Consider the following 25381-nt stretch of genomic DNA (forward strand, 5'->3'; position numbering starts at 1 on the left):
TAAAATAAATCCAGGAATACTAGTGGCAAGTTTATGCAGTTATTTCATTGCACACTTTTTGTCATTTGACAAACCTGTGATTCCAAAAAATAAGCATAATTACCAATGAAATAGACAAAAACTGAACAAAACCCCCAACTATTTTAATATCTCCTGGTTATCTTGACTCCATCAGGGTGAAGGTTGACATCATTACACCACCAGCCAATCACAAAGGGGGATATGCTCACATCCCCATCCACAACAGCTGTACCCGAACTGTTGGAACATTGGCCCCAGGAAAAGTGTGATGCGATGCGAGTGTGTGGTCAGTTTGACCTTCAGTGTTGGTGTGTGTGTGTGTATGCACAGCTTTGTGTGTGAACCAGCTCCCCACCCTCTGTACTCCCTCAGCTAATGAACAATTACTTCACAAAACAATCACAACTGTTCAATATTGTTTAATAAGCAACTCTGATATTGTTCTTTGTCATTCCATTGAATAATGCCTCTATGGATCTGTAATTGCACATACCCCTGAACAAATTCAGTATTGAGTATTTCTCTAGACTATACAGATATGGAAATGTGTGTAACAAAAACACATATAGTAACACCCATACAATGCGAAACACTTCTGGTGAAATACTGTACCAGATACAAGAAACAGCTATTTTTCATTGATTGTACAGTTTTTCAGGTAGAAAATAACATTTTTGTATTGCAAACCTTTCAGTGGCGACTTGAATGGAAAACCTTACACATGATCATGGAGGCAACGACGATGAAATAAAAATAGAAAATGGCACTCAAATTTGGCACAAGATACAAAAAATACATCTGAACTTGAAATGTCGCTGACATAAATACAAACTCACGATGAGTTATTGTGTATAGTGAAAATGTACAGCCTGTGCAGTAAATGTTTAGTGCTTCAGGTTGTTATTTTCATATGAGGATGTGATGATAAATGTGTATTCATCACTACAGGTAGTGAGCTAGATGATGGCAAGGAAGCTTTAAAACTTTTGCAATATATTATCTCCGTAAACCTGAGAATCTATAAAGTATACAATATTATTTTTAAAGATTTCTCCTTCCTGAAGAAGACAAAAAACACCCTTGAAACATAAAACATTTTGACTTTGAGAGGAAAAAAGTACACTTCTAATTGTGCTGGAAACGTCAGACAAAAAAGCCATTCCAAAATCTGTATTTAAATGTGACCAGGTACTCAAAACAAAGCAGTGGCCATGCACATTTCCACACAGAAGCACAAGACTGAGTGTCAACATTATTGTTCTATGCAGAGCTAATAGATGACAGCTCTCGACCCCCTCGAGGTAAGCAGATAACAATCTGAACCGAGGCGAGAATTATATGAAAGAAGGGTGACCATGCTTTTTGTTCTTCTGTGCTTATTTCTGTGCTTCATTTCCAGGAAACAATCCAGAGCTCTCGACTCTGGAGCCCCCACTTAGGTAGCTGGATGTGAAGGAACGGTTAAGATACAGTGAAGATGAATAAGTAAAAACAGCACCCTTTTTGTGACAGCTGTGTTCTTCCAAGCAAGAGGTGGGCAAAGTGCTCACCAAGGCCACCACCAAGGAGCTCAGTGGTTTACGTATTGTGCTGTTGGTCGGGCAGATAGAGGGGGAGTCAGCGGGTTGAAGCAGGGAGTCATAATTGTTAATTATTCTGATCATTGCTGAGGTTCGGTTAGCCCAGGATCGTTCCATAGAAAGGCTCAGGGAAGTGGCTTTTATCCACAAACGGCCACAAGGGGCAACAATGAGCCCAATCCACACTCGAAAACTAACCTCAAAAAGGTGATTTATGCTTTATCAGGAGTGTTTTCAAACAGTATTTTAGATTTTAAAAGAGAAAAGACTTCAAGGATGAAGACTTAGATGGTTGTTTTGGCAGATCTGGTTAATCAACCAGACAGTAAAGAAAGAGCTGCGCACATCGACCTCTCTGAGCTTTTCTATGGAACCACAACAGGTTTCCAGTTCCATATGTGAACATGAACAAATCCTGGATGAAATCAGTGATTACAGATTAGGTTATGTGATTTCTAGATTTAAAATTCAAAAAGGTACCAAAGTTTAAGATACCAGGAATAGCAAGGATTCTATACAAGGTAAAGATAGGATATAGTTTCTTACTTCAAACCATCCTCTACACTCTTCTTTTACATTTACAAACAAACCCATACACTTACAGCTGGTATATATTTATTTTTTTTGGTGACATTTTATGTGAGATCACTATGCCATTAGTGGAAATCTCTCATGTCTACATTTGGATTATCAAAATGACCCTGTGATTTGCTTCCAAAAGGCCTTTTTTTCCTAGAAAATACAGTTTCCTAAAAATCCTTCACCCACAATCTACAACCCAATACTTACAGTAGGCTTTGTGTAAAAATAAAAAGACATGAACTGATTAAAAATCATATAAATTTTACATCTTAATAAAAAAAAGTATTTATCATAAAATGTTTAACGACACACATTGATACAAATAAATAGGAAAGCATCACTAAGGAGTCAAAAAAGCACCAACATTTTAAAAAGGGGGTGTGAAGATTTTTTTTGGGGGGGCAGTATAACTGACAGTCTCCTGCTACAGCGGCTTCTTATTAACTGCTACCTCTGTTCTTTGCCTGTCACGTCCGTGTGCGTTCACAGTAGTCATAGGCACATGTTAGGGTCAGGTGTGTGCGTGTGTGTGGTGTGGCATCTATTTGTGCCGAGCTCCATTCGTTCGCCCTTCATCTTCCATCTTCTCCCATCACTGGATAGACTGGGAGGTGGTTTCTCCATCTCCAGCTTCTTTCTCTCCACCCTCCCCCATCCCTCCATCACTGATGTCAAGTAGAACCCCCATTCCTGCTTCCTCTACTCCGACTCCCATTTTTGCAGTAAGAATAAACCCTAAAACCATTCCGACAGCGTTGTTTGTGACCTCTCCACCGCCACATTGACCCCCCCACCCCTGCTCTCTCTCCTCCCTCCATCACGGATTCTGCAGCAGCCCCTCCCACTGGATGGGCTGGGAGAAGACCTCTCTCTCCAGCCACATCTCGTAGCTGTAGTGGAAGTCCTCGGGCAGCTCCACGCGCTGGCCCAGCACGCTCTGCAGGCAGTTGTCCACGGGCGCGAAGTCTCCGTTCTTGTTCTTGTCGTAGCGACGGCTGTTGAACTTCTCGATGCTCTCCCGCAGGGCGCACTCCTCTGCCTGGAAGTCCCAGGGGCGTGCGTCGATATCTGGGAAGAGAGGAGAGAGGAGGGGGATGTTTAATTAATATCAAGAACCCTTCTTTTATTATATGTTTGAATGTTCATACTTAGGCTTTTCCCCTTAAATCTAACATCCTTTTTCTTAGTGATGACACAATACGTGTGCCTGTATTGATCTTTTTTACCCTCTTTATATTTTCTTCCATTTCCTATCCTCTTCTCTCCCTCTTTTTCCCTTCTATCCATCTTTCTCTCTAACACTCATGGTGACAGATCACTTGCTCTCCCGCGAGGGACGGTGACCCTGAGTAGTCTCCCTTTCTCTGTTGCTATGGCAACACAATCCAGGCTGTTCGCCAATGGCTGTTGGAGCATTATATTTCACACACGCACACGCACACAGTACATACATACAGACGGGTACATCAACAAAGATGTACACATCTACCATTAATTATACAATATGAATTCATTAACCTGTATTAAATGTCATGTTCAAAGAGCCTTGGGAGAATGTATTCTTTATACTGCAGTCTCTGTTCTATTAATCAGCTGTGTGTGAGGGGTAGTGGAGGGCTGCTGGGACTCATTATCTCCGTGACCGTTTCATTTATGAAGATCTGAAAGGCCAACTCAGTTGTGGGTCCAAGAGAATGACAGAATACTGTCTTATTTTATTAAAGCTGCACCTGATAATTTTTTGATGATATTCTACACCATAAATTATGAATTAGGGCTGTAACAAAGAAGAGCATCCTGTCTGTACTAACTGAAATGCTGTTTGAAAAAAGGGTAGAAATGGGATGGAAAATAAGAAGAATACAGGTACTAAAAGGAACCAGCTTTTCCTCGCTCTTTAAATTGTTAGTATAATGCTAAAAAAACAGTATTTTCCTGTTTATTCCCCTTTGCTGAACGACCCACTGGATACAGCATGTGACCGACTGGATAGAGCAAACGACCCACTGGATAGAGCATGTGACCGACTGGATAGAGCGAACGACCCACTGGATAGAGCAAACGACCCACTGGATAGAGCAAACGACCCACTGGATAGAGCGAGCGACCTACTGAATAGAGCGAGCGACCCACTGGATAGAGCGAGCGACCGACTGGATAGAGCGAGCGACCCACTGGATAGAGCGAGTGACCCACACGATAGAGCGAACACCCTACTGGATAGAGCATATGACGGACTGGATAGAGCATGTGACCGACTGGATAGAGCAAACGTCCCACTGGATAGAGCAAACAACTCACTGGATAGAGCGAGTGACCTACTAGATAGAGCAAACGACCCATTGGATAGAGCGTGCGACCAACTGGATAGAGCGACCGACCGACTGGATAGAGCATGTGACCTACTGGATAGAGCGAACGACCGACTGACCGACTGGATAGAGCATGTGACCTACTGGATAGAGCGAACGACCGACTGGATAGAACAAGTGACCGACTGGATAGAACGAGCAACCGACTGGTTAGAGCGAACGACCCACTGGATAGAGCAAGCAACTGACTGGATATTCCCAAAACTGAGCCCGCTACAGCCTCTGAAAGAGCAAAGTGCAGCCGGGCCCCCGGTGTGCTGTCAGATTTATTAGTAGTTAACACTTCATGGATCTTGTTCCGCAGACAATTTACCATTTCCGTAGGCCCAGTCGTCATTGAGCCTGTGGCGGACCTTCTGGTAAATGGCTGACATGGTCTTCATGTTGCTCTTCCTCCACTGGCGGCCCAGGTACTTGGTCTGGATCTTAAGCAGCTTGAGGACGTAGAGCTGCATCATGGCCTGCTTCACCTTCAGAGCTCTCTTCAGGATGGGGGCAGACTTGAACACCACCAGCATCTGAGAAGAGAATACAAGTGACTGGAGGAGCATGTTTGATCATGCTGTGGTTTACCTGGCATGCTGCAAACAAAATGCCCATCCACGAAGACCTTCATTGTGTAATATACCAATGAAAATGGACATGGACTGACTTTTCTGTGCGGATGGATTTGGATTCAGAATTACTCACCATGGTCCTGGAGTGTTTCCACTTGGTCAGCTTGTTTAATATTCTCAGCAGATTGATACAAGAAAACAGGTTTCTCCAACAGAACTGGTTGGTGTCTCCTGCTTCCTAAAAGACACAAACGCACACACACAAAGGTCATGATAACACTTGGAAACCCTGACCTTCCTCCGGTGAGGATCAATCAGGTGTCGGGCTGACAGTGTATTTGACTCACCAGGCTCTCAGCTGTGAGCTCAGGCATCTCATGGACCACACAGTGAGGGAAGTCCAACACACATATACTGCAATGAAAACACACTGATCACTTTCCAAATCTACCCATCATGTTATACCCTGTAACATCACTTGAATCTGTCCAGTCTCCTTGACTTTTAGAACATCATTTTGGGCTGCAAAAGCTCTGATAGGGTCAATGTATGTGTGCTCAAAGTTTATACAGTCCAGAGTACTTTTCTACAGTATTGCACCTGAGATAAAACAGACTGGCCTGGTCCTTTCACCTGCTGAGCAACACTCCTGTTTGTTTATTTTTTCTGTCACACCTGAATCTCCTGTCATTGCATTGCTGCTGTGATGCCATCTGTGCCACCTCCTGGAAGCCTGCTGATTCATGCAAGATTGCAGTCATGCCCGTAACACCTGTTTACCTGTCTTACCGGCAGGTCCTCAAACACAACCCTTGAGCACATTTTTTAAAGGTACAGTAATAGTTCTTAAGTGGCAGCCATTTCCAACATGAGTTACTGGAAATGGAGGCACAATTATACAAATGTCCTGTGTCTGTTGCACCAAACCGAGCTTGTCTTTTGTTAGACAGCGACACAAGAAGTGCAGTGCTTTTTTGTGACGGTAAGAGACGAGGATCCTACCTGTTTTTGGCACTGATATAGGACATGATGTTCTGATTGAAGAACTTGAGGATGAGTGGGATACAGTTGGCAAACACCAGGTGCTGGGAGACAATCTCGAACTGCAGGAAAATAGGAGGTGGCAGTGTGGAATAGTTAGAGTCCGGCAGTTGGGAAAAATTGAACTATACTTCATTTGAATTAATTGAATTTGAAATGACATTTCTGATTATGATGCTGATGGGACAAATCCCAGAAGGGGGAAATCCATATCTGAAGAAAGAATAGAGGAGAAAAAAAATAATCCTGTAGCCGATAATCCTGTATCATTGATGAGTTTCCTGTGTGGGGAGAAGGTCAGGAACCGGGGTTTCTATTCACATGCAGCAGCTGTACAAATCCGTCACCTCATCTGAGAAGATTCTGTGGCTGAATCATATTTCAGTATTTCATTGACTGTGGTTGTTTAAAATGTGCTATATTTTGACTTGTTTCTTTATGTAACAATTGATTTTGTTATGTAGTAAATATATCCTCAAAACAATTCTTATCATACAGTGTTTGTGCGGTTGTCAAATAATTGACAAGACTAATCGATTTGATTTCTCACTGCAGCTGCATTCTGCTGATGTGCTGAGTGTGATCTTGTTTTGTGGCAGCAGAGGGCGCTGCCACTATAACCCCACAGAGTGTGGAGGAATGTCCCTTCCTAGCAACAGAAAATATCCCTGTCCCCATCCCACCGAACCGAAGTACAACTGATAAATAAAACAAGATACAAGCACTTGAAACGGGGCCAAATCTTCTATTAAAAAGAGAGCAGGTGCTCTCTTTCAATCCCTTTTCTGTCTCCATTGAGATGGGAGTCTATCAGGCTGATGCAGGAGGGCTGTGAGGGAGGGATGGAGGTCCAAAGGTGGGGGATGAAAGGAGGAAAGTAATGGAACGCTTGACCGGATAATCAGATGGAGGGTAGTGACGGTAGCATGGGGGGGAGGTGCATGGATATGTGTGTGCTGGGGGAAGGCGAGATGGAGAAAGAGAAGAATAATGTAAAAGGAGAGATGGTAATTTGAGGTGCCTGTAGGAGGGAGGATTGGATGTGTGTTTGTGTGTGTGTGTGTGTGTGTGTATAACCTGATAAATATGGTTGAGTTTGAGGTGTTTGAGGAGCAGCAGCAGCAGAGCAGAGATGGCCTTGACGATGATTTCCTTGTGACGGTTCACGTCAATTCCCAGCTTCATGCTCTGAAGGACGGTGATACTGGAGGACACACACACACACACACACAAACTGTAAGGCCTTCAGGTCTCTAATTAGAATACAGCTTTGTCTCAGTACAAGAAAAACAGAACTATTAAGAGACAGGCTGTTCGCTCTGCTTCGAAAACAAACCGATATTCTGATAAGTCTGTCGATGACAACAGAGGAGCTGTTTTTCAGCTCTCTGGTTGGTAGTCTAAAACTAGGCCACACTGCAGACCAAAAAACAAACCCAGACTAAGTGCTTTTTCCAATCCTATTACATTAGCCCAAAAATGACAAAAAAAAATTTCTTGCAGAAACTGGTGAATAAAAAAATCATAGAAAATCAGCCTGATTATCTCTAAATCTCTTGCAGGAGTTATGTGCAGCTGTAAATGGTGGTGACAGTAGACACCATTCATGTATCGTTTATCTTCAGCTGCCTTATATGAATGTGGCTCTAGATGTGTGCAAAAGCATAAAAAAACAGCACCATTGGGAAAAGATTCAAATAGTAAAACTACATAAATCTTTCTACTACTTACGGCATCTCCTCAGGCAGCACATCAGCCAAGATGTTAATGGAATCGGTTTTGGCTTTGGAGGTCGGAGCTGCAGCCAGCAGCAGCTTCAGGAGGGCGATCTGACACAGGTAACAATGCACAATATTAGACCCAAAATCTCAAAATCTATATTTTGTTGTGTAACAGGTAAAATGGGCTTTGGGTGATCTTAGATTGCTGAATAAGAATGCTTGATAATGACTGTGTTCACATAATTGTCTAGCTACAATATACTGTATGTGCATCACTGCAGATGGGCTATTGATACTCCAAACTTTTCAACACTTCCTTACACCTCAATATTAATAATTCATTTTCCTTTTTTGACAGAGACCGTACCAACTGTACAACACAGATTCTGTCTGTTTACAGTGCTTCTAAAGGCTTTCTTCTAAGCCAAACAAAAACACATTTGGTAGCAAGATGGTGTGAATCCATGGTGTAAAAAGTGGTGGCGAGTGACTATAAAAAAAAAAAAGCATACATTATGAGCCACTCACCACATACTGGGAGAGGTTAGGAAGCATGCCCAGGTACAGCATCTCTGTTGGCGTCTCCTCCACATCCTCCTCGCCCTATACAACACAACACACACATCAAATCTTGTGCAGAAAACATCCACAAAACTCTCACATTTCAGGAACCAATAGCACAGCCTTGTATCTATCTTGATTAAATACACACCACATTAATTATTCGGTTCATCTATCCATGTGTCATGATTGGGAAAATGATAGTTTACGGTGACAATACTGACCAGAGTCATTGGACATTGTTGCAACTCGTCCTCCTTTTTGATCTGGACTTCAGCGATGGACACATATTTGTGCTGGAGGAGACAAGAAAACCATCAAAATATAACACGTGTATATAAAAGGCGTTAGAAGAAGTGTTAATTAGCATTGCTAAGTGACACCCAGAGGGGCATTCCTCTGTGTATCTACACTTTCAGTTTGTTAAATGATGGGAGGTATATGGATTTTTAAGTGGGATTTCAATGTCGGGGGAATTTAGCAGAAAGGGAGTATTGATTAAGAAAACACTCCGAAGAGTGGAATAAAGAGTGAGTGAGATGATACATGAGGCAGTGATTTCCCCACTCACCTGCTTAAGAGTCTTGACGCTCTCATGGATGGGTCTGGGTAAGCCCACCAGGGTGTCTGTGTCACTACAAAACAATACACAGTTACACCAGACCAAAAGAAGACAACGTTTATTTTATTGTCTCAAATGAAATACCTACTTTCCCAGAGTGAAACCGATGAACTTGTTTCTACTGGTCTCAAGGAAGTGTTCAATGTCTTTCTCCCTGTACACACACACACACACACACACACACAGATTTTGGATTCATTTGAGAACACCTGCTGCCACAGTTCTGCATATGAACAAGCAAACAAACAGGCATTTTTCAAGGGAGCACTCACATGTGTGCGCACCACCCCCACAAACAGAGCAACAGCACACTGCATTAGCTTCCTCAAATCTCATCAGTCACACTGTGTGCTGCTGCTCTCTGAGAGCCTCCTACTGATCAACACTTAATCAGCGCTGGATGTTGCACCACTCTGATCCAAAGACTTAGAGATACACACACACTTAATGATAAGGTTCATGAAAAGATAGACAGGATGTACATTTTCTGATAATGAACGCGTGATGAGTAGACTGCTATAAAGCATTTGTGTCCTCTCTCAGATGCATTATTCATGTCCCCAAAGCAGAGGCAGCACCCCGGGAAGACACCGCCCGCTACTACTGTCAGGAATACACAGATGGAGAGCGTATGGACGATGGCGAGGAGGGAGAACTGTGAGAAGGATTTGCTAATTTTGTTTTAACTTGACTCAAATGGTGGCACAAAATTCAGGGTGGGAAACTGACACCAGCTGCAAGCCAAATGGTGTTAAGTCCTGGCTGTGTGTGGGAAGTTTTCTCTACTCTGTAGTGGTCAAAATGGCACGAGGCCATCCATCATTTAGAGGGTTTACTCAGTGGAATAAGAGCTAAGTGCTTTGCAACAAACTAATAAAAAAATCTGGCAGGGATCATTTCTAGCAGCTACATTAATGAGTATCAGCATTATTTATTATAGAAAGGTCTCACTTAAGCTGTTTTTAATGTGTGCAGGATTTGTGTTAACACTTCCTTTCTGGCTTTGTGTGGACATAATCATTAATCCCGAGGTAAGCCTGTAAGAGGGCACTTTAAAAGCACTTTTTCAAACTTTGAGAAAAGGCATACAAGTCCAAATACTTTTCACCAGTATTTTACAGTTAATGGCTGTCTACTTCAGAAATAAGATGATTATGAAATTATGGTGCAATTAACCTGACTTTGGGGGCCCAGGGAAGGCCCTTGGGGAAGTTGACCCTTTCTGTGGGGGGTCTGAGGGGAGGCGGCGGAGGCGGGGGCTGGATGATGACATCGCGGTCCAAGGGGTCCACCTCGCCCTCGATGCCGCTGTCCGTGTCCTCGGGGTCCTCCTCCTCATCCCGGGCGTCGTCGTTCTTGAAGGGGTCCCGCTCGTTGTACGTGTCCAGGCTGTCCTGCTTGACCAGGGGCTGGGAGAGAGAGAGAGGACAGGCGGTCAACTGCACTGGGAGGACTGCTTATGGCAAGAGCAATTAGCCCATCCCATATTTACAATGTAATATTCTTTTCAGCGGTAAAATTGCAACAAAAAAAAAGAGGGACCCAAATCTGCACATAAACTTTACCTGATCGCGTATAAATTACCTTTAACCCCTTAACAAGCACACTCAAACATAGTTCAAACCCACTTTATTTTCAAAAATAACAAATATGTCACAAAGTTTGGGCTCATTGTAAACAGTTGGGATGAGCTGATACAGAATGCATACTGTGTGATGTTGTCAAATAGTGTGGAATCAAAATATTTTAACAACTTACAACCTACCTAAAGAGCAAAAACTTCACTATCCTGATAATATCGTACTATAAAAAGTCACGTCCTTTATTTTGAAGAGGTTAAATTAAGGGCGACTACTGATTTCATGTTGAGTTTGGCCAATATACTGGTGTCTACATCTAGTTTGCATTATTCCAGTTTATTTTGCAATGCATTATACAGCAGGGTTTGATATCTTCCACTGACTATATGAAGACATCCGCAGGAATAATGCAGAGTACACAGACACAGCAGGCTACAATCAAACTGCAGCTATAGTCTAAGCGGAACAAATACGATTTTTATTCCCTCAGGTAGGAAACAAGGATGTGTTTTTAATGACAGTACAACCTCAGTGTGAACCGTCTTAAGAGAACGACCCAGGTGAGCTTCTTGCAGACAAAGCTGCTGACAGAGTTATTCCTGATATATCAGATGCAGCCTAATAAATACTAACATTTAATCCCCATTTAGGGAATTGATCAAGATTAAGCATGAAGCTTTGCAGCGTGAATGTATCCTAAAGCAGTGGCTCCCAACCTATTTTTCCTGAAGCCCCCCCCCCTCCTTGCAGCTAAGCTGAGCCCCCCCACCACCAACACCACCCACTCAACTCTCTTTAATGAATAGAACTTGTCAGTTTTCTCAACATAAATAAAGTAATGTCGTCTTAACGGATTCGCCAAGAGAATGCAAATAAATAAAATTATCTTTTTTTTTTAATGAGTTAATTAAATTACTATAATAGTATTAGAGCCAAAAATAGATTTTTTGTTATTGTGGTTTGATAAATGTAATTTATGGTGTTAGATTGCTGCTAGACCGCCCCGTAAATACAGGTGCATGCCTACCTTTTTTTGCTGTAGGCGGGAGAGAAAACAGGTTTTTGACCAGAGTGAAAATGTTGTTTTTGAAAGGCTAAACGCCAACAAATATGGATTGAAGCAGAATATTTTGTTAGATAAAAACATGTGCATTTTGGAAATGATTTCAGCTATTTGTTTTTTTTTAATAAATGTTGACTTTTGGACGTTACAGCACTCTAGAGTTATTAGAAAAGTTTGGATCACATGAGTCGGAAACAATCCTACGCAGCTGGAATCTAATTCTACAATAATACTAATAATATTAATGTAGCCTCAACTTTATCTGCAACTGTGTAGAAATACCGGGTTTAAACAGAATGCAGCCTACTAGGTAGCAAAAATATATATATCATTTAAATAGTTGTGTTATTAATGTGTTATCATAATTTTAGATATACATGTGTAAATCAATTTTTTACAAACTCAGAGCAGACAAATCCTGGCTCCCCCCATGTGATCTTTGGCGTCCCCCTTAAGGGGTCACAGACCCCAGATTGGGAACGCGTCTTTACCAATTAAATATGAAGCTACAGCCAGGAGATGGTTAGCTTAGCTTAGCATTAACAGCTAGGCTAGCCTGGCTCTGTCCAAAGGCAACCACAGCAACCGCAAGCAACATTTCAGATTGAACTTACCACACATCCGCACTTCAAAAGATACAGGGAAAATGCACATAATATGGCTAAGATTTCATATTGAGCTCTTATCTACCAACAAACCCAAATCAGTTAAAGTGCGAAACACACATACATGTACACACACAAAGTATCGCAGTTCAAACATATTCTCTTCGATGAATGACAATAGTGCAAGCATCAGGCATGAGTCAGCGTTCTGGACATTAGTTGAAATAGTGCAGTGGATGTATGGTGTGCCAGTGGCAGAACTAATGCTGGACTACAGTCAGTGAGGAGTATAGTGAGTGTATGGTGGGGAGGAAGGGAGGAAGGAGGAGGTGAAACTGTGTTGTGAGCCATTCTCTATGGAGAAGCCATTCTCTGCTATGTGGGAATGCTACTGGAGTGTTTGTTTTTTTCTATCAGGGTTAGGGGACAACCGCTTTCAATGCCATCCATGTAAGAGAGAGGTCAACTGAAACCCAACTACAACACCTGCAGAAGAGAAAGTAAGTTTATGACCATCTCAATTCACCTCCTCAATGAATGCATTTTAAGGACATTGACCCCTAGTCCAGAGGCTACAGTGCAAGGTGATTTTTTTGCGGCCAAACCTGGTAGCGATGTGATGAAGACTACAGGGGAGATGCTGCTACAGTAGATGTCTGAAGTGACTTTACGGGACAGTGGATAGTGACCGCTCCAGCGCCAATGACAACAGCCAGCAAGTCAGCCCTGTCTCTCAAACCCAACCTCCCCACCCCCCCCGGACTGAGCAGGCCACAGTGGAGGAGGAGGAGAGGAGGAGGAGGAGAGAGGAGGAAGAGGAGAAAGAAATAGGGTGAGTGGAAGAAGGAGGGGACAGTATGAGTTTTTAGTGGATGGTGAGGAAGGAGGAGATGAAAATGGTGGAATAAGCACAGGAAGGAAGGGAGGAAGGAGAGTGGGAGGAAGCAGGGAGGAAGCAGGAGGAGAGAGGCAAGAAAAAGAGGAGACATAAGGAGCAAAAGAAAGGAATAAGAGGAAAACAGACGGAAGATTTGAGGGCATTAGGACGATGGAGGTGTGGAGTGGAGTTGAGAAAATAGGCATGTAAGGTTGAGAGATCAAAAGATAAGCATTAAAGGAGGATAAGCAGAAGTAAAGGGAGGATCAAAATAAGAGCGATTAAATGAAAGGTGAAAAAAAAATGGAAGAAAACATGCAGGTGGCAATGATTAAATTAAAGGAATAGTTTGACATTTTGGGAAAAGCATTTTTTACGCTTTCTTCTCGAGAACGTTAGATGAGAAGATAGACACCAATCTCACGTCTGTCGTCACCGTGGCGTTGCCAGGCAACCAGCGGAGACTTCAGGAAGTCACTGCCCCGGCCAAGAACCAGTTCCAGCACTTAACAGCCAGTAAAGTTAAAGACTGTTGTATTTACGCTTCAGTATTTGTGCGGTTTTAACAAACGCAATATAATGTGCTAACAAGTAAGCTTTAGAGGTTTGGACAAGGCCAGGCTAGCTGTTTCCCTCTGTTTTCAGTCTTTATGCTAAGCTAAGCTGACTGTTTGCTTGCTGTAGCCTCATATTTAGCATTCAGACATGAAAGCGGTATCTATATTCTCATCTAACTCTCAGCAAAAATGTAAATAAATGTATTTCCCAAATGTCAAACTAGTCCTTTAAGTATTGGAAATGAGGCGGAGGATTGCACAGAAACCACTTGGAGCATTCAACTTTGGGTTTCTTTCATTAAACACTATAATTCTGTTGAATAGTTTGGATTGTCTGTCTAGACAGCATGCTCCCTACGCAGTGTAATTCAACTTCCTTTGCTAGAATAATTCAAAATTTGTCAGTGTGCAATATTAAATATTGCTTTCCCAGTTTCAGTGCATCCTGATATGATTGGATGAGGTTAAATGATGAGGAGGAGGAGGAGGAGGAAGAGAAGGAGAAAAGACAAAGAAAGAAAAAGGAGGGCAGAAAGCAGAGAAAGAAAAGGTGGCGAGGATGTGGGAGAAGGGTGCAAAAAGTCCAGCTCAATGCAGAGAGAAAATGCAGAAGGAAAAGAGGGAATTTGTGGGTAAAGACCTGCTTCTTGGGAAAGGGACTGTCTCCTTCCAAGCTATCAACAAAGGCACTCTGTGGGGACACAAGGAAGAGGGGCAATGAGAAACCAGAGGGCAGTTAGATAGAGAGAGAGCCTGTCCAGTCAAAGGTCTACGAAAAACAGAGACGTCCCAGCACCAATAACATCTCTGGCATCGCTGACTTACAACAGAGAACCAGGGATGTCGGCACTACGGAACTTATGGAAAGCCTGACCCAGAAAACAGTTAGAGGATGAGTTACAGGAGGAAGTCTACGGGATCACTTTAGAAACAGATGAAGCTGTTCAACAACAAAGAAAGGCAAATAATGGAGAAATTAGTCTTCGGTAGCATTTACAATGTCATGTTAGTAAGGGAGTAAATATAATGTGTGACTGAAATTAGCAAACACTTCTGATAAGCTGTGAATGTGTGTGGTGTAAGTGTGGATGTGGGGTGGGGGGTCTGTACCCTGCGGCTGCGGCGGCCTCTCTTCTGCTGCTGCTGCTGTTCGATGAGCTCCATGGCAGAGGCCGGGGGCGAGGCTGCTCTCATAGCCCGGACCACCTTGATGCTGTCCTCCGGCAGTGGGGCCAGGTTCAGACGCTCTCGGCCTCGCACCTTCATCTCCTGGAGCTCCTCGAAACCCCCCTGGGTGAACTAGAAGATAGGAATGGAGACGGAAATGCGGTGATTCACAGGGCTTATGTGCAGAGAATCAAGGAGAGTCAGGAGGAACAGAATGCAGGTGGATGTGTTCACCAGACTGCAATTCATTATGTAAAAGACATTCAAAATTCAAAATTATTATATGGATAGGTGATTGTAATGCAATGGAAAATGTGTAAAAGGGTACATATACAATGCTATATATTAGGGCTGTCAATCGATTCAAATATTGAATCACGATTAATCGCATTATTGTCCATAGTTAATTGCGATTAATGGTAAATTAATCGCATTCAAAATGCACCTTAGAGGGAGATTTGTCAAGTATTTAACACTCTTATCAACACGGCAGTGGGCATATATGCTGATTTATGCCAATGTATGTAAATATTTATTAATGGAATTGAATTAACAACACAAAACAATGACAAATATTGTCCAGAAATCCTCACAGGTACAGCACCTGTGAGGATTTCTGGACAATATTTGTCATTTAGCATAAAAAATATGCTCAAATCATAACATGGCAAACTGCAGCTCAACAGGCAACAACAGCTGTCAGTGTGTCAGTGCGCTGACTTGACTATGACTTGCCCCAAACTGCATGTGATTATCATAAAGTGGGCATCTCTGTAAAGGGGAGACTCGTGGGTACCCATAGAACCCGTTTTCATTAACATATCTTGAGGTCAGAGGTCAAGTTGCCAGTTTTTCCTGGCCAGTTTTTTTTTTTTTGGAGCGTTATTTAGCCTCTTTCGCGACAAGCCCGCAAACACGAACATACTAACACATGCACACAAACACAGATGCAGAAATAGATATGTGTCAACGTTTGAACGGTTCTAAGATACTAACCAGTATTGTCTTCCAGAGCAGCAGTAGTACTTTCTTCATGGGGAAGTGTGGGGCGTTCATGCTGCAGAACTTGGTCACCATGGTGAAGAGGAGCAGGGCAAAGGGCTCTCCGTTGTACAGAGGTGAACCTGAGGGGTTAAAGGTCAAAGTCTGGATATATGAATGGCTATATGAAAGCAGTAGTCTGTATTGCACAAAAACGGGGTTGTGTGCAAAGTCAGATCAAAGGAATGTACACACACACACACACACACACACACACACACACACACACACACACACACACCTAGCTCATTCTTGAAGGCTTCTCTTGCTGCTTTCCACTCAGGTCTGTCCTCCTCCGTTTGAACTCTAATGGTCTCCACCATCAGGTACATGATGCTCAGTAGCACTCTGCAAAGAAAAGAAAAACATACAGTTCTCAGCTTGTCCATACGTGGGTGGGTGTGTGTGTGTGTGGTAGGTATTTAACTGGTGCCTTGAACAATAATAATAATGGCCTGAAAGGTCTACAAGTACAAGAGACAATACCATGATGGATGAAATGATGAGTAATAATGAGAGGGGAGTGCAAGAAGCAGAGGAGGATTGTTTGCAACCTGCTTGTGCATACAAGCATGAGAAGACACAATTTGTATTCTCTGACAGGATAATAATGCACCGTCCATTCACAATTACCTGATGTAAGTCAGGCGGTGTTTTATGCATTAAACGCTTTGTTCGCTCAACAAGGCCTCTCAGTTCAAAATATCTATAATGGTTTTCAATTTTGTGGCAGCAATTAGGAGCAAATCTTCTCCTCAAGCCTGTAATTATTTGTTAGTGTGCGACTGGGGAATGCACAGACGGAGCTCTGTGTACGTGGGAACATACGAGTGTGCATATGTGTGTGTGGGTGTGTGTGTGTGCGGAGGGATGTTCAGCCTATTTTGTTAAAAAAATCAATTCCATTAAGCAGAAGCAGAAAGTGAATGAGGGGGAAAGGGACAAAGAATATAATTAAATTTTGCTGAATAGGTGTGTGTGTGTGTGTGTGTGTGTGTGTGTGTGTGTGTAAACGTGCCCTTGTGCAGACGACAGAAAGGTAAGAATGAGAAGTATTGAAGTGAATTGGGAAATTTTGAGGAATAAGAGCAGGGCGGGAGTCATAAAATTGAAGAACTGGAAGATATGTTTGTGCTTATTGGCTTTCCATCTTATGTGAAGTGAGAGGAATGTGGAGTAGGCTGTGAGTCATGTGGTCTTACCTGAGCTCTGTGCTGTCTGCAAGAGAGATGGCAGGCTTCCTCACCGCACTGCTGCACGCCTGGTTGTTACTGCACGCGCAAAACACACAAGTAAATAACTGCATTTTAGTGGTTTATTTGAAAAAAAGAAGAGCCAGTTTATGCATACACATTCAAAATGACCAAAATATGATGATAATGACCCAGTTTTTAAGCATACATACTCAAAAACAGACTCATACCCTCTTCATGCTTTTTGTATAAGCAGCACCATGTGTTTGTTTGCCTGATTGGTTTGCTTACACTGCTTCGCTGTGCAGCGTGTTGATAGGCCAGACTGCACCACGATGCCTCAGAGCAGCTTATGTAACAACAAAGAAGCGCCGGATCCCAACTGAAGCCGACACCGGCAGCAACAAAGCCGACTTGAAGGAGCCAGTGCTGCACCGTGTCCTCAACGGAGGGTTTGAAGTGCGGATCACAGACGGTGTGTTTACTGTATTCCTGCATTCCAGTCCACCCACCACCCCCTCTCTCTCAATGTCTTTCTATCCCCATAAACCTTGGGAGGGAACAAGTGGATGTGCTGAAGGACGAGAGCTTCAATCATGGGAGGATACTAAGAGAATTCTGATCTTGTAAGCGAGAGAGAAACATTGACTCTTTCAGGGCTTGAACCTGTGACCTTTCAGTAACATGACTACAATACATTCCTTTATTGCTGCAGGCCTTCGCCCAAGGGGGGGAAACACATTTAAAAAAAGATAAGAACGGTTTTGCACTTTGAAGGGCAAGGTGTGCCCTGCCTATTCCTCTGGTTTGCTTGCCCTTCATGATTTACCCTCTATTGTAAATACATGAGCGGCAGCAAGTCTGTAATCTTATCAAGCAAATCCAAGGTGAAAGTGACATTATGACATTGTTGTTTGTGTCAAAGAAGAGGCTCATATACAGGGTCTGAAATCATCCGGCCACTCTGCCACTTTGGCAGGCAAGGAAAACGCTGGAGAAGGGAATAGAGAATCGATTCCTAGTTGCCAGATTTAGGAACCTGAAAAACAGGGCTCCCCCGGAAGCTACGGTGTAATTCAAACACTGGAATTTACCGTGCGTATAATGTTTTTTATGTAAAATACATAGAACATTGAATGACATCACACCTAAAATGTTATTCCTTCAGTTAGCGCAGAGATTTCAAAAGTGGCAGATAAAATTTCTGAGTGGCAGACCCAGTGGCAGGCAGTGAACCCTGCTCATATACAGCATCCCCAGCATATTCGCTGTGTCCTACTCACTCTATCTCCATGCTGAGCAGCTCCAGCAGCGCCGTGAAGATGCCCATGTCGTAGAGCAGAAAGACATTGTGTCTGGACCAGTGGAGCACGTCCACCTCTGTGTCGCACTCGTCAAACACTCCTGGGGAAAAAAGGTTTGGAGGGAAAAACAGGACACAAGAGGTGTGTTAGATTGTTTTGTGTGCCCATTTTTCATGTTTCCAATTTGTTTGCACTTCACTTCTGGGTTTTTCAGGTGATTTATATATCATATACTCTCTCACAAAACAGGTGTTTGACACTGTATAAATCATACATTATACTATATATGAAATACATTGTGCTGACATTAGGAGCAAGGACCGTCTATTATCACGTGCAGAGCATAAACCTAAAGGCTTGTTCAAATGTATTTGCTGAAGGGTGCGTACGAAGGAGAGAATTTATCTTTTCCATCTCACTGTGCAGGGAATCGCAGACTTTGATGTATTGCTGTTGTAGTTTTTTCACTTTGACTCTGCACTGAGCTCCTGTGCGCACAAAACCCTTCTCCTTCAGTTTATCTCCAAAGCTTTTATAAAATTCACTATTTCTGTGGACTTTATTTAGAATATTCTGGACGTTCTCTTCGGACCAGGTGTCAAGCAAACATCGGACTTCTGCAGAAATTCCAGGTCAGTCTTCTCCCACTCGTGTTAACCTGTCGTTTACCTGTGTCCATGTCAACAAATGCCCACACAGGCAGCCTGCGTTTTGGTTCCCTTGGAAACAGTCCGAGACCGTGATTACTGCGTTCACATCTGCCCAAACGAACCGCACCAGGGTTGATTAAAACAGACTAAATGTTGGCTTTTGAAAGCACCCTTAGAAGCTAATTTATGTTAATGTAAAAAGTGTAGCAGTTTACAGCCATAAAGTAACTGTTAAGCACGGTACATAGACAGTAGAAAAAGCACAGGTGGACAAAATAAAAGCAATAATGGCTGAATTCCATTTCGTTCTGGTATCGGTGCATGCTGAATCACTGTCACACTTCATGGCTTACTAGGACACTAGGATAGAGCAGAGCCAAAATGCCTACTGCTGGTTGTACAGTATTGGGTCTACGCACCTTGAGCCAAGTAGAGGATTGCCCTGGCCACCTTCAGCCTCTTGTCTCTGTCCGTCACCTCCAGCGCGTCCAGCAGCCTCATCACATATGTCCTCTGCTCCTCCACCGTCAGCTCGATCCACCTCTTGCCTCGAGCTGCAGGAAGGACACGACGACACAGCGAGCAAGGTGATTTTCAGAAGCCCTTTTTTCAGTATCTTCTTCCTCTGGATTAGACAATTCAGTGTAGGCTACTATAACATGTTTCCACAGTGTGTCATTTTTGTCATTCTTCCTTTATTAACAGTGTAGAGATGGACACGAAACACAAGGACAAAGAGAGAACGGTTTGATTCCCCAGAGCCGTGTAGCTAAACTCTAAACAGATGCTAATCTAACAGTAGCACAAATGGAGAGTTCTAAAGAGTTATGAGAGTCAGGGGGGCTGCCAACACTTCACACGTCGACTGTGAGACTCACGCTCTTACACCACAAGTCTATTTTCTCACACAGAGAAAAACAAATGTCAAACTGATAACATATGACGGAGGGTTTTTAAACCTGCAACAAGCTCAGCTGCTGCTGAATCGGGCAAAATGGGCTGATTACCATTTAATGTGTGCTGTTTTATTTAACATGTTAGGCTATTAATGATGCTTCATAGTTCATCCCGTCTTGTCCTCAGAATCAGCAGCTGTCAGTACTTTCTCTGCACAGAGCGTTTGTTTTTTATTAACCTCTTTATGGTTACTGCTGCTCTGAGCGCACAAGAGGACACCGCAGGCTCGTGAGTCATGAACCCAGCGGTGCAGCCAGTGCACCTTGCCAAGTGCGCTGGGAGTGTGCCACTTTTTATAATTTCGTGGGCCAGGCTCCCTTTGGCGCACCTGTGGCGCACTTGGGCACAGGGTGGAATCAGAAAGAACGCATTATTATTATTATTATTATTAGAGCATTATTATCCGCGTCATGACGCACTGACAGTTTGGGAAATACGCCTGTTGATGTGCAGAAGAAACTGTGTAGAATCATTAATCAAAACAACATCTGTGGTTATTTTATAGCAGTCTGGTTGCACAAAATGTAACCAGCAGATCTGCTTTGTGTGATTGTGGCTTAAAGGAACAGTGTGTAGGATCTGGCAGTATCTAGCGGTGAACTGAAGCCTCTCCTGTGTGTAAGAGAACTACGGTGGCCGACGTGAAAACGTGAATGGCCCTTTATAGAGCCAGTTGTTGTAAGAGTAGCGTAGGTCATTTGGAGCAGAGGCAGTGTGTGTGTGTATGTGGGAAGTGAGTGGTGAAGCAAGAGAGAGAGAGAGCGGCGGCAATATCGACTCCGGCCCCAGCAGGAAAAATGAACAGTGTTTGGTTTGTCCGTTCTACTGTAGAATTTCTGCCAATAGATCCTCCTAAAAGTTACAATCTGTTCCTTTAACAGAGCGTACTTTACTTTCTCCATGTCATGTTGTGCTTCTCATATCTGCTGCCTTCCTCCCCCATATCTCACATACTGTACACTATTAAATTATTCAAACTCAGTGTGTTCGAGAAATCGGGTGACTGCAAATCATTTCAAACGTTTACCTTGATCTGGATATTCCCAGTAATCATGTTGTATGTGTGAATATAGAGACTGACTGCTGCTTTGATGTGTCTGACTGTCATTAGTTTTTAACATTATGTTAAAAGGCCCACTGCATCAGCATATATACACAAAAAGTCTGCTACTACTACAAGTAATTGAAATGCAGGCCTGCTCTGGCAACGATTCAAGCCTATTTTTTTTTAACAGTGTAAGTCTTCTATTCTTAGACTCTTCATTTGATTACGCAGACAGTAATAGGCATTAAAGCAGCGTAACATCATCATGATCGTCGGAGCTCAGTGCTTCTTCTACTTAAGATACTCTGACTAGCGCCCCGTCTACTCAAGTCAGGAAAACAAAAAACGCTTTCTAATTTCAGCACTGTCCCTAAAAAAGCTTCCTTTTTCTTCAGGGAAGAGCTTAAATTAGACGTGTCGTGATAATCACAGTGATTTAGGTGAGTGACTGAATGGGAATTTATGGTGGAAAACACTGATGAGCACACTGTCAGTGGTCCTGTTATATATATACACACAAACACAAAGAGCACAAGTCAAAGAGGAGAACCACCCTCTGACAACATACAGCACTCACTGTCTGAACACACACGCTAATGAAAAGGCCGTAATGCAGAGAGGCAGCTCTGTGCTCTATCTCCGTAAAACAGCAGCCGGAGGAGCTCTCATCTAATCCTGCTATTCATTACCGTTCAGCTCGGAGAGGAGGTGACAGATGAAGAGGATGAAGCACGTCTCGCTCTTTTCCTAGACCGAAAGGAAAGACGCCACAGCGACTTGAGACCTTTATGGCTTCTTGCTCATTCTCAAAGTGATATTTGTGGTGCCTCCGTTGCAAACAAATGCACCATGTGGGGGACAATTACAAGAAATTAAGATTCTTTATTCTCTCTTTTTATTGGAATATTTCACTAAGAATCAAATCATTTCTATGCAAGAAATATCCGGTAAAGAAAAATTGTGTTGCAGCATAATCTCTTGTCTGGCAGTAACTCATGTTGGAAAAGCTGCTTTGTTCTTGGTAACCAAATATTAAATCACATGGTTAGGATAGGTCCTCCCATGTGCATCTGTGGGGATATTCATTCTTTGAACAGCTTAAAGGAGCGGAGCTTTGATGTGCCTGGTCACCCTCGCCTCACACAGGTCGGTTTAAAAAAAAAAAACACAGCAGCACACCGAAGAGCAACGCTGGCTTGTGTTGCACTTCAGAGGTGAGAAAACTGAGCTGAACTGACCTCCTGTTACAGCTTTTAGTGTGAAGTCCAGAAATGCACTGGAGCGGTGAAACGGTTTCATGATCACAGGGACAATTTTGTAATCCTGGGAAAACAATTTGACTTTATGGGAATTTTTCAGTGGAAGGAAAAATGATAGAAATATATAAGCTGAAGTCCGAATGTTATGGAACCGACCAACGCTGAACGCTGTAATGGGAATATACTTTACTTTACCCTTCTATCCTAGGGCCGTCAAAGTTAACGCGATAATAACACGTTAAAGCAAATTCGTTTTAATGCCACAAATTTCTTCAATGCATTAACGCTACTCGCGATTTCAGGATTGGGCTCAGTTTTAAAGTTAGAATGAAGAAACTGGCATCATATGAAACTAGAAAATCCCAATGAATCCATTGGTACCTACCATGTCATACTAGCTTGTCAGGAAGGAGACTAAATAACGCTCCAAACTTACGCTAAATCTTGGCGAGGATAAACTGCCATGGCCATTTTCAAAGGGGTCCCTTGACCTCTGACCTCAAGACATGTGAATGAAAATGGGTTCTATAAGTACCCACGAGTCTCCCCTTTACAGACATGACTACTTTATGATAATCACATGCAGTTTGGGGCAAGACATAGTCAAGTCAGCACACTGACACACTGACAGCTGTTGTTGTCTGTTGGGCTGAAGTTGGCCATGTTATGATTTCAGGACATGATTGTTTGTTTCTGGACAATATTTGTCATTGTTTTATGTTGTTAATTGATTTCCAATAATAAATATATACATACATTTGCATAAAGCAACATATTTGTCCACTCCCATGTTGATAAGTGTATTAAATTCTTGACAAATCTCCCTTTAAGGTACATTTCCAACAGATAAGAAAAAATGTGCAATTAATTTGCGATTAATCGCGATTAAACATTTCGATTGACAACCCTTATTTATTCATTTCACTTGCAATTCCCTTCAACACACATTTGATCATGTGTGTACGGTGTCGAGAACATTTCGTTTAGTTAACCTTCACCAGCTCACTTATGGACTCGAGCACTAAGCCGGGGCCAACAGGGACATTCAGAGCTACACAAAAGGACTCCGTCCCGTTCTGTCAGTCAACAGCAAGTCACGATGCTGGAGGAGACCTCGATGTCTCTGTGATGAACAACACGACTGGCTGTTTGCCAAGACCCTACTTTGCTGTTGCCATATCAGTGAGGGCATCTGTGACACCATTTTGTGCCTCAAACACACTGCAGACAACTCAGTTTTTACTCTTCACATGACACACCTGCCCTACAGGTGATCTAAACACATTAAGGGATGTGCAAAGCTTATCCATTTAATAGACTTAATAATCTCACACTCACACATGGACACAGTACCATGGCTCCTGAAGTCCTCCTCAAAGTAGTCTCTGTTCAGGGCAAACTCTGGCTCCTCTGTGTAACTGTAGAGCTCTGTGGACAGAAGACGATGCAACAGAATTAGAGATTGGTCAATAAATCTAAATCATTTTCAAGCAAAAACTAATCATTCTCTGGTCACAGCTTCTCCAAAGAGAGGAGTTGCTGTTGATTTTTTCCACAATTTTTGGACGTTTTAATAAAACAGATGAATCGGTAATGAAACAAATGGTTAGTTGCAGCCCTAAACAGAACAGACTAGAAACAGGAGACAGGTACACTCCTGCAGGTAAACCGCGCTACCTTACATAACCAAAACAGACAAGCTCCTGTCTCCTCAGTGGTGATCTCATGTGTTTCATGCACAGTCTAACGACTCGTCACGTCGCCATGCTTCTCCTCCTGTTCTGAGAGCAGTCGTCGCTCCTCGACCCCGAGGAGCCGTCGCTAGAAAAGCCGCTGTGACTGTCTGTCTGTTTATGTGTTTGCCAATGTGACTAACGCTCAGCTGCCGCTCGCAATCTACCGGGAGAACAATCATTTTCAGTCTGAATTATACACTTGAAATAAACTATTGTACTGAAGTACAATCAGAAACATCTATCAGCATCGTTGATTTCACTTCTTCTGTCATTTATGCGTCTTCGGGCGTTTATAATTCAAGCTCCAAGTCACGCACGAGCTGTTACCAGATACACAGATGCTGGAACAATTCGGTAGTTCTGACTGTATAATCATAGTTCTTATGATTACGCATAACATTAGTCATACAATGTGTCCAATGTCTGGAAAAGAAGATTTTGTTCTGTGCCTTCAGCCATGTGTCAGCTCATTGTCTTGTTTTAGTGAATAACACTGTAACATAAAACAGCTGAAGAAAACCTGAGGAATGCAGATGCAGCATTATATTTTTCCAATCAATAGCACATTGTAGTCTGTATGCTAAGTAGAACCAGCGGTGTTACTGCGGGAATGCTGTGAAAGAAATCTTGTGTCAACCATTCATAAATTTAGCTGTTAAGTCTGACTCAGTTTGACATGAGAAGAGAATCGGATAAAAGCTATGGAAAGTGCAAACGGGACAGATTCAAGCGAGTAACCGGGCCAGATGTGTACATGAAGGCACATGACAAACCAGATTTATGCTCAAAGGAGTCTACAGCCCTGCTACGGCTCTGTGAGACTGTATGAGCGCTGTTGTGCAATGAGCTACATGTTCACAAAAACAATACTAAAGTGCTGATCCTATGCCGTATACTGTATATAACAAGTGGACGTAATCACCCGTTGGTTTGTGGACCATTTTGAGGCCTCGAGTTCGGCATTTTGGCCGTCACAATCGTGGTTTTTGGCTGTCGCGATCTTGTTTTTTTTTTGCAACCAGAAGTGACACGAGAGGGTTGAGGGTTGAGAGGGAACAAGCGAATGCTGAATAAGACATTTTTAGGCAACCAAAATGTTACAATTAACTTTCATGAGCTAAAAGCACACTGTGAAAGGGTTAAAGTTCTATGACAAAAACACGGAAAACACCCAGACCGGACAACGCCGTGGTAGCGACCTGTCAATCACAAGGTAGCCACCCTCTAAAGCATCCCCTGCTTTATGGTCTATCTGACTCTAAATGGGACCATACTTTACTAAATGAACAT

At 42.8% G+C, this 25381-nt stretch overlaps 1 protein-coding gene across 6 annotated transcripts in view; it reads right to left on the minus strand.

The window, feature by feature from the left end:
- Positions 1 to 427: 427 nt before the first annotated feature.
- Positions 428 to 25381, minus strand: part of strip2 (striatin interacting protein 2) — a 33476-nt gene continuing 8522 nt past the window's right edge. For 2 of the 6 annotated variants that reach the window (XM_074626402.1, XM_074626398.1), the window contains exons 3-22: positions 23694 to 23783; positions 19514 to 19648; positions 18424 to 18544; positions 17150 to 17218; positions 16189 to 16295; positions 15903 to 16030; positions 14850 to 15038; positions 14380 to 14430; positions 10234 to 10466; positions 9146 to 9211; positions 9007 to 9070; positions 8660 to 8731; positions 8403 to 8477; positions 7885 to 7982; positions 7231 to 7357; positions 6115 to 6215; positions 5460 to 5526; positions 5246 to 5350; positions 4869 to 5073; positions 428 to 3251 (exon numbers count right to left, since the gene is read on the minus strand). In XM_074626402.1, coding sequence (XP_074482503.1) covers positions 3001 to 3251; positions 4869 to 5073; positions 5246 to 5350; positions 5460 to 5526; positions 6115 to 6215; positions 7231 to 7357; positions 7885 to 7982; positions 8403 to 8477; positions 8660 to 8731; positions 9007 to 9070; positions 9146 to 9211; positions 10234 to 10466; positions 14380 to 14430; positions 14850 to 15038; positions 15903 to 16030; positions 16189 to 16295; positions 17150 to 17218; positions 18424 to 18544; positions 19514 to 19648; positions 23694 to 23783 — 2354 coding nt within the window. In that variant the 3' untranslated portion in view covers positions 428 to 3000. The remainder of the gene's footprint in view (positions 3252 to 4868; positions 5074 to 5245; positions 5351 to 5459; positions 5527 to 6114; positions 6216 to 7230; positions 7358 to 7884; positions 7983 to 8402; positions 8478 to 8659; positions 8732 to 9006; positions 9071 to 9145; positions 9212 to 10233; positions 10467 to 14379; positions 14431 to 14849; positions 15039 to 15902; positions 16031 to 16188; positions 16296 to 17149; positions 17219 to 18423; positions 18545 to 19513; positions 19649 to 23693; positions 23784 to 25381) is intronic. The other 4 variants (XM_074626403.1, XM_074626400.1, XM_074626399.1 and 1 more) reach the window with 3 other exon arrangements.

The sequence above is a fragment of the Sebastes fasciatus genome, chromosome 23, assembly GCF_043250625.1.
Source record: "Sebastes fasciatus isolate fSebFas1 chromosome 23, fSebFas1.pri, whole genome shotgun sequence".
NCBI lineage: Eukaryota > Metazoa > Chordata > Actinopteri > Perciformes > Sebastidae > Sebastes > Sebastes fasciatus.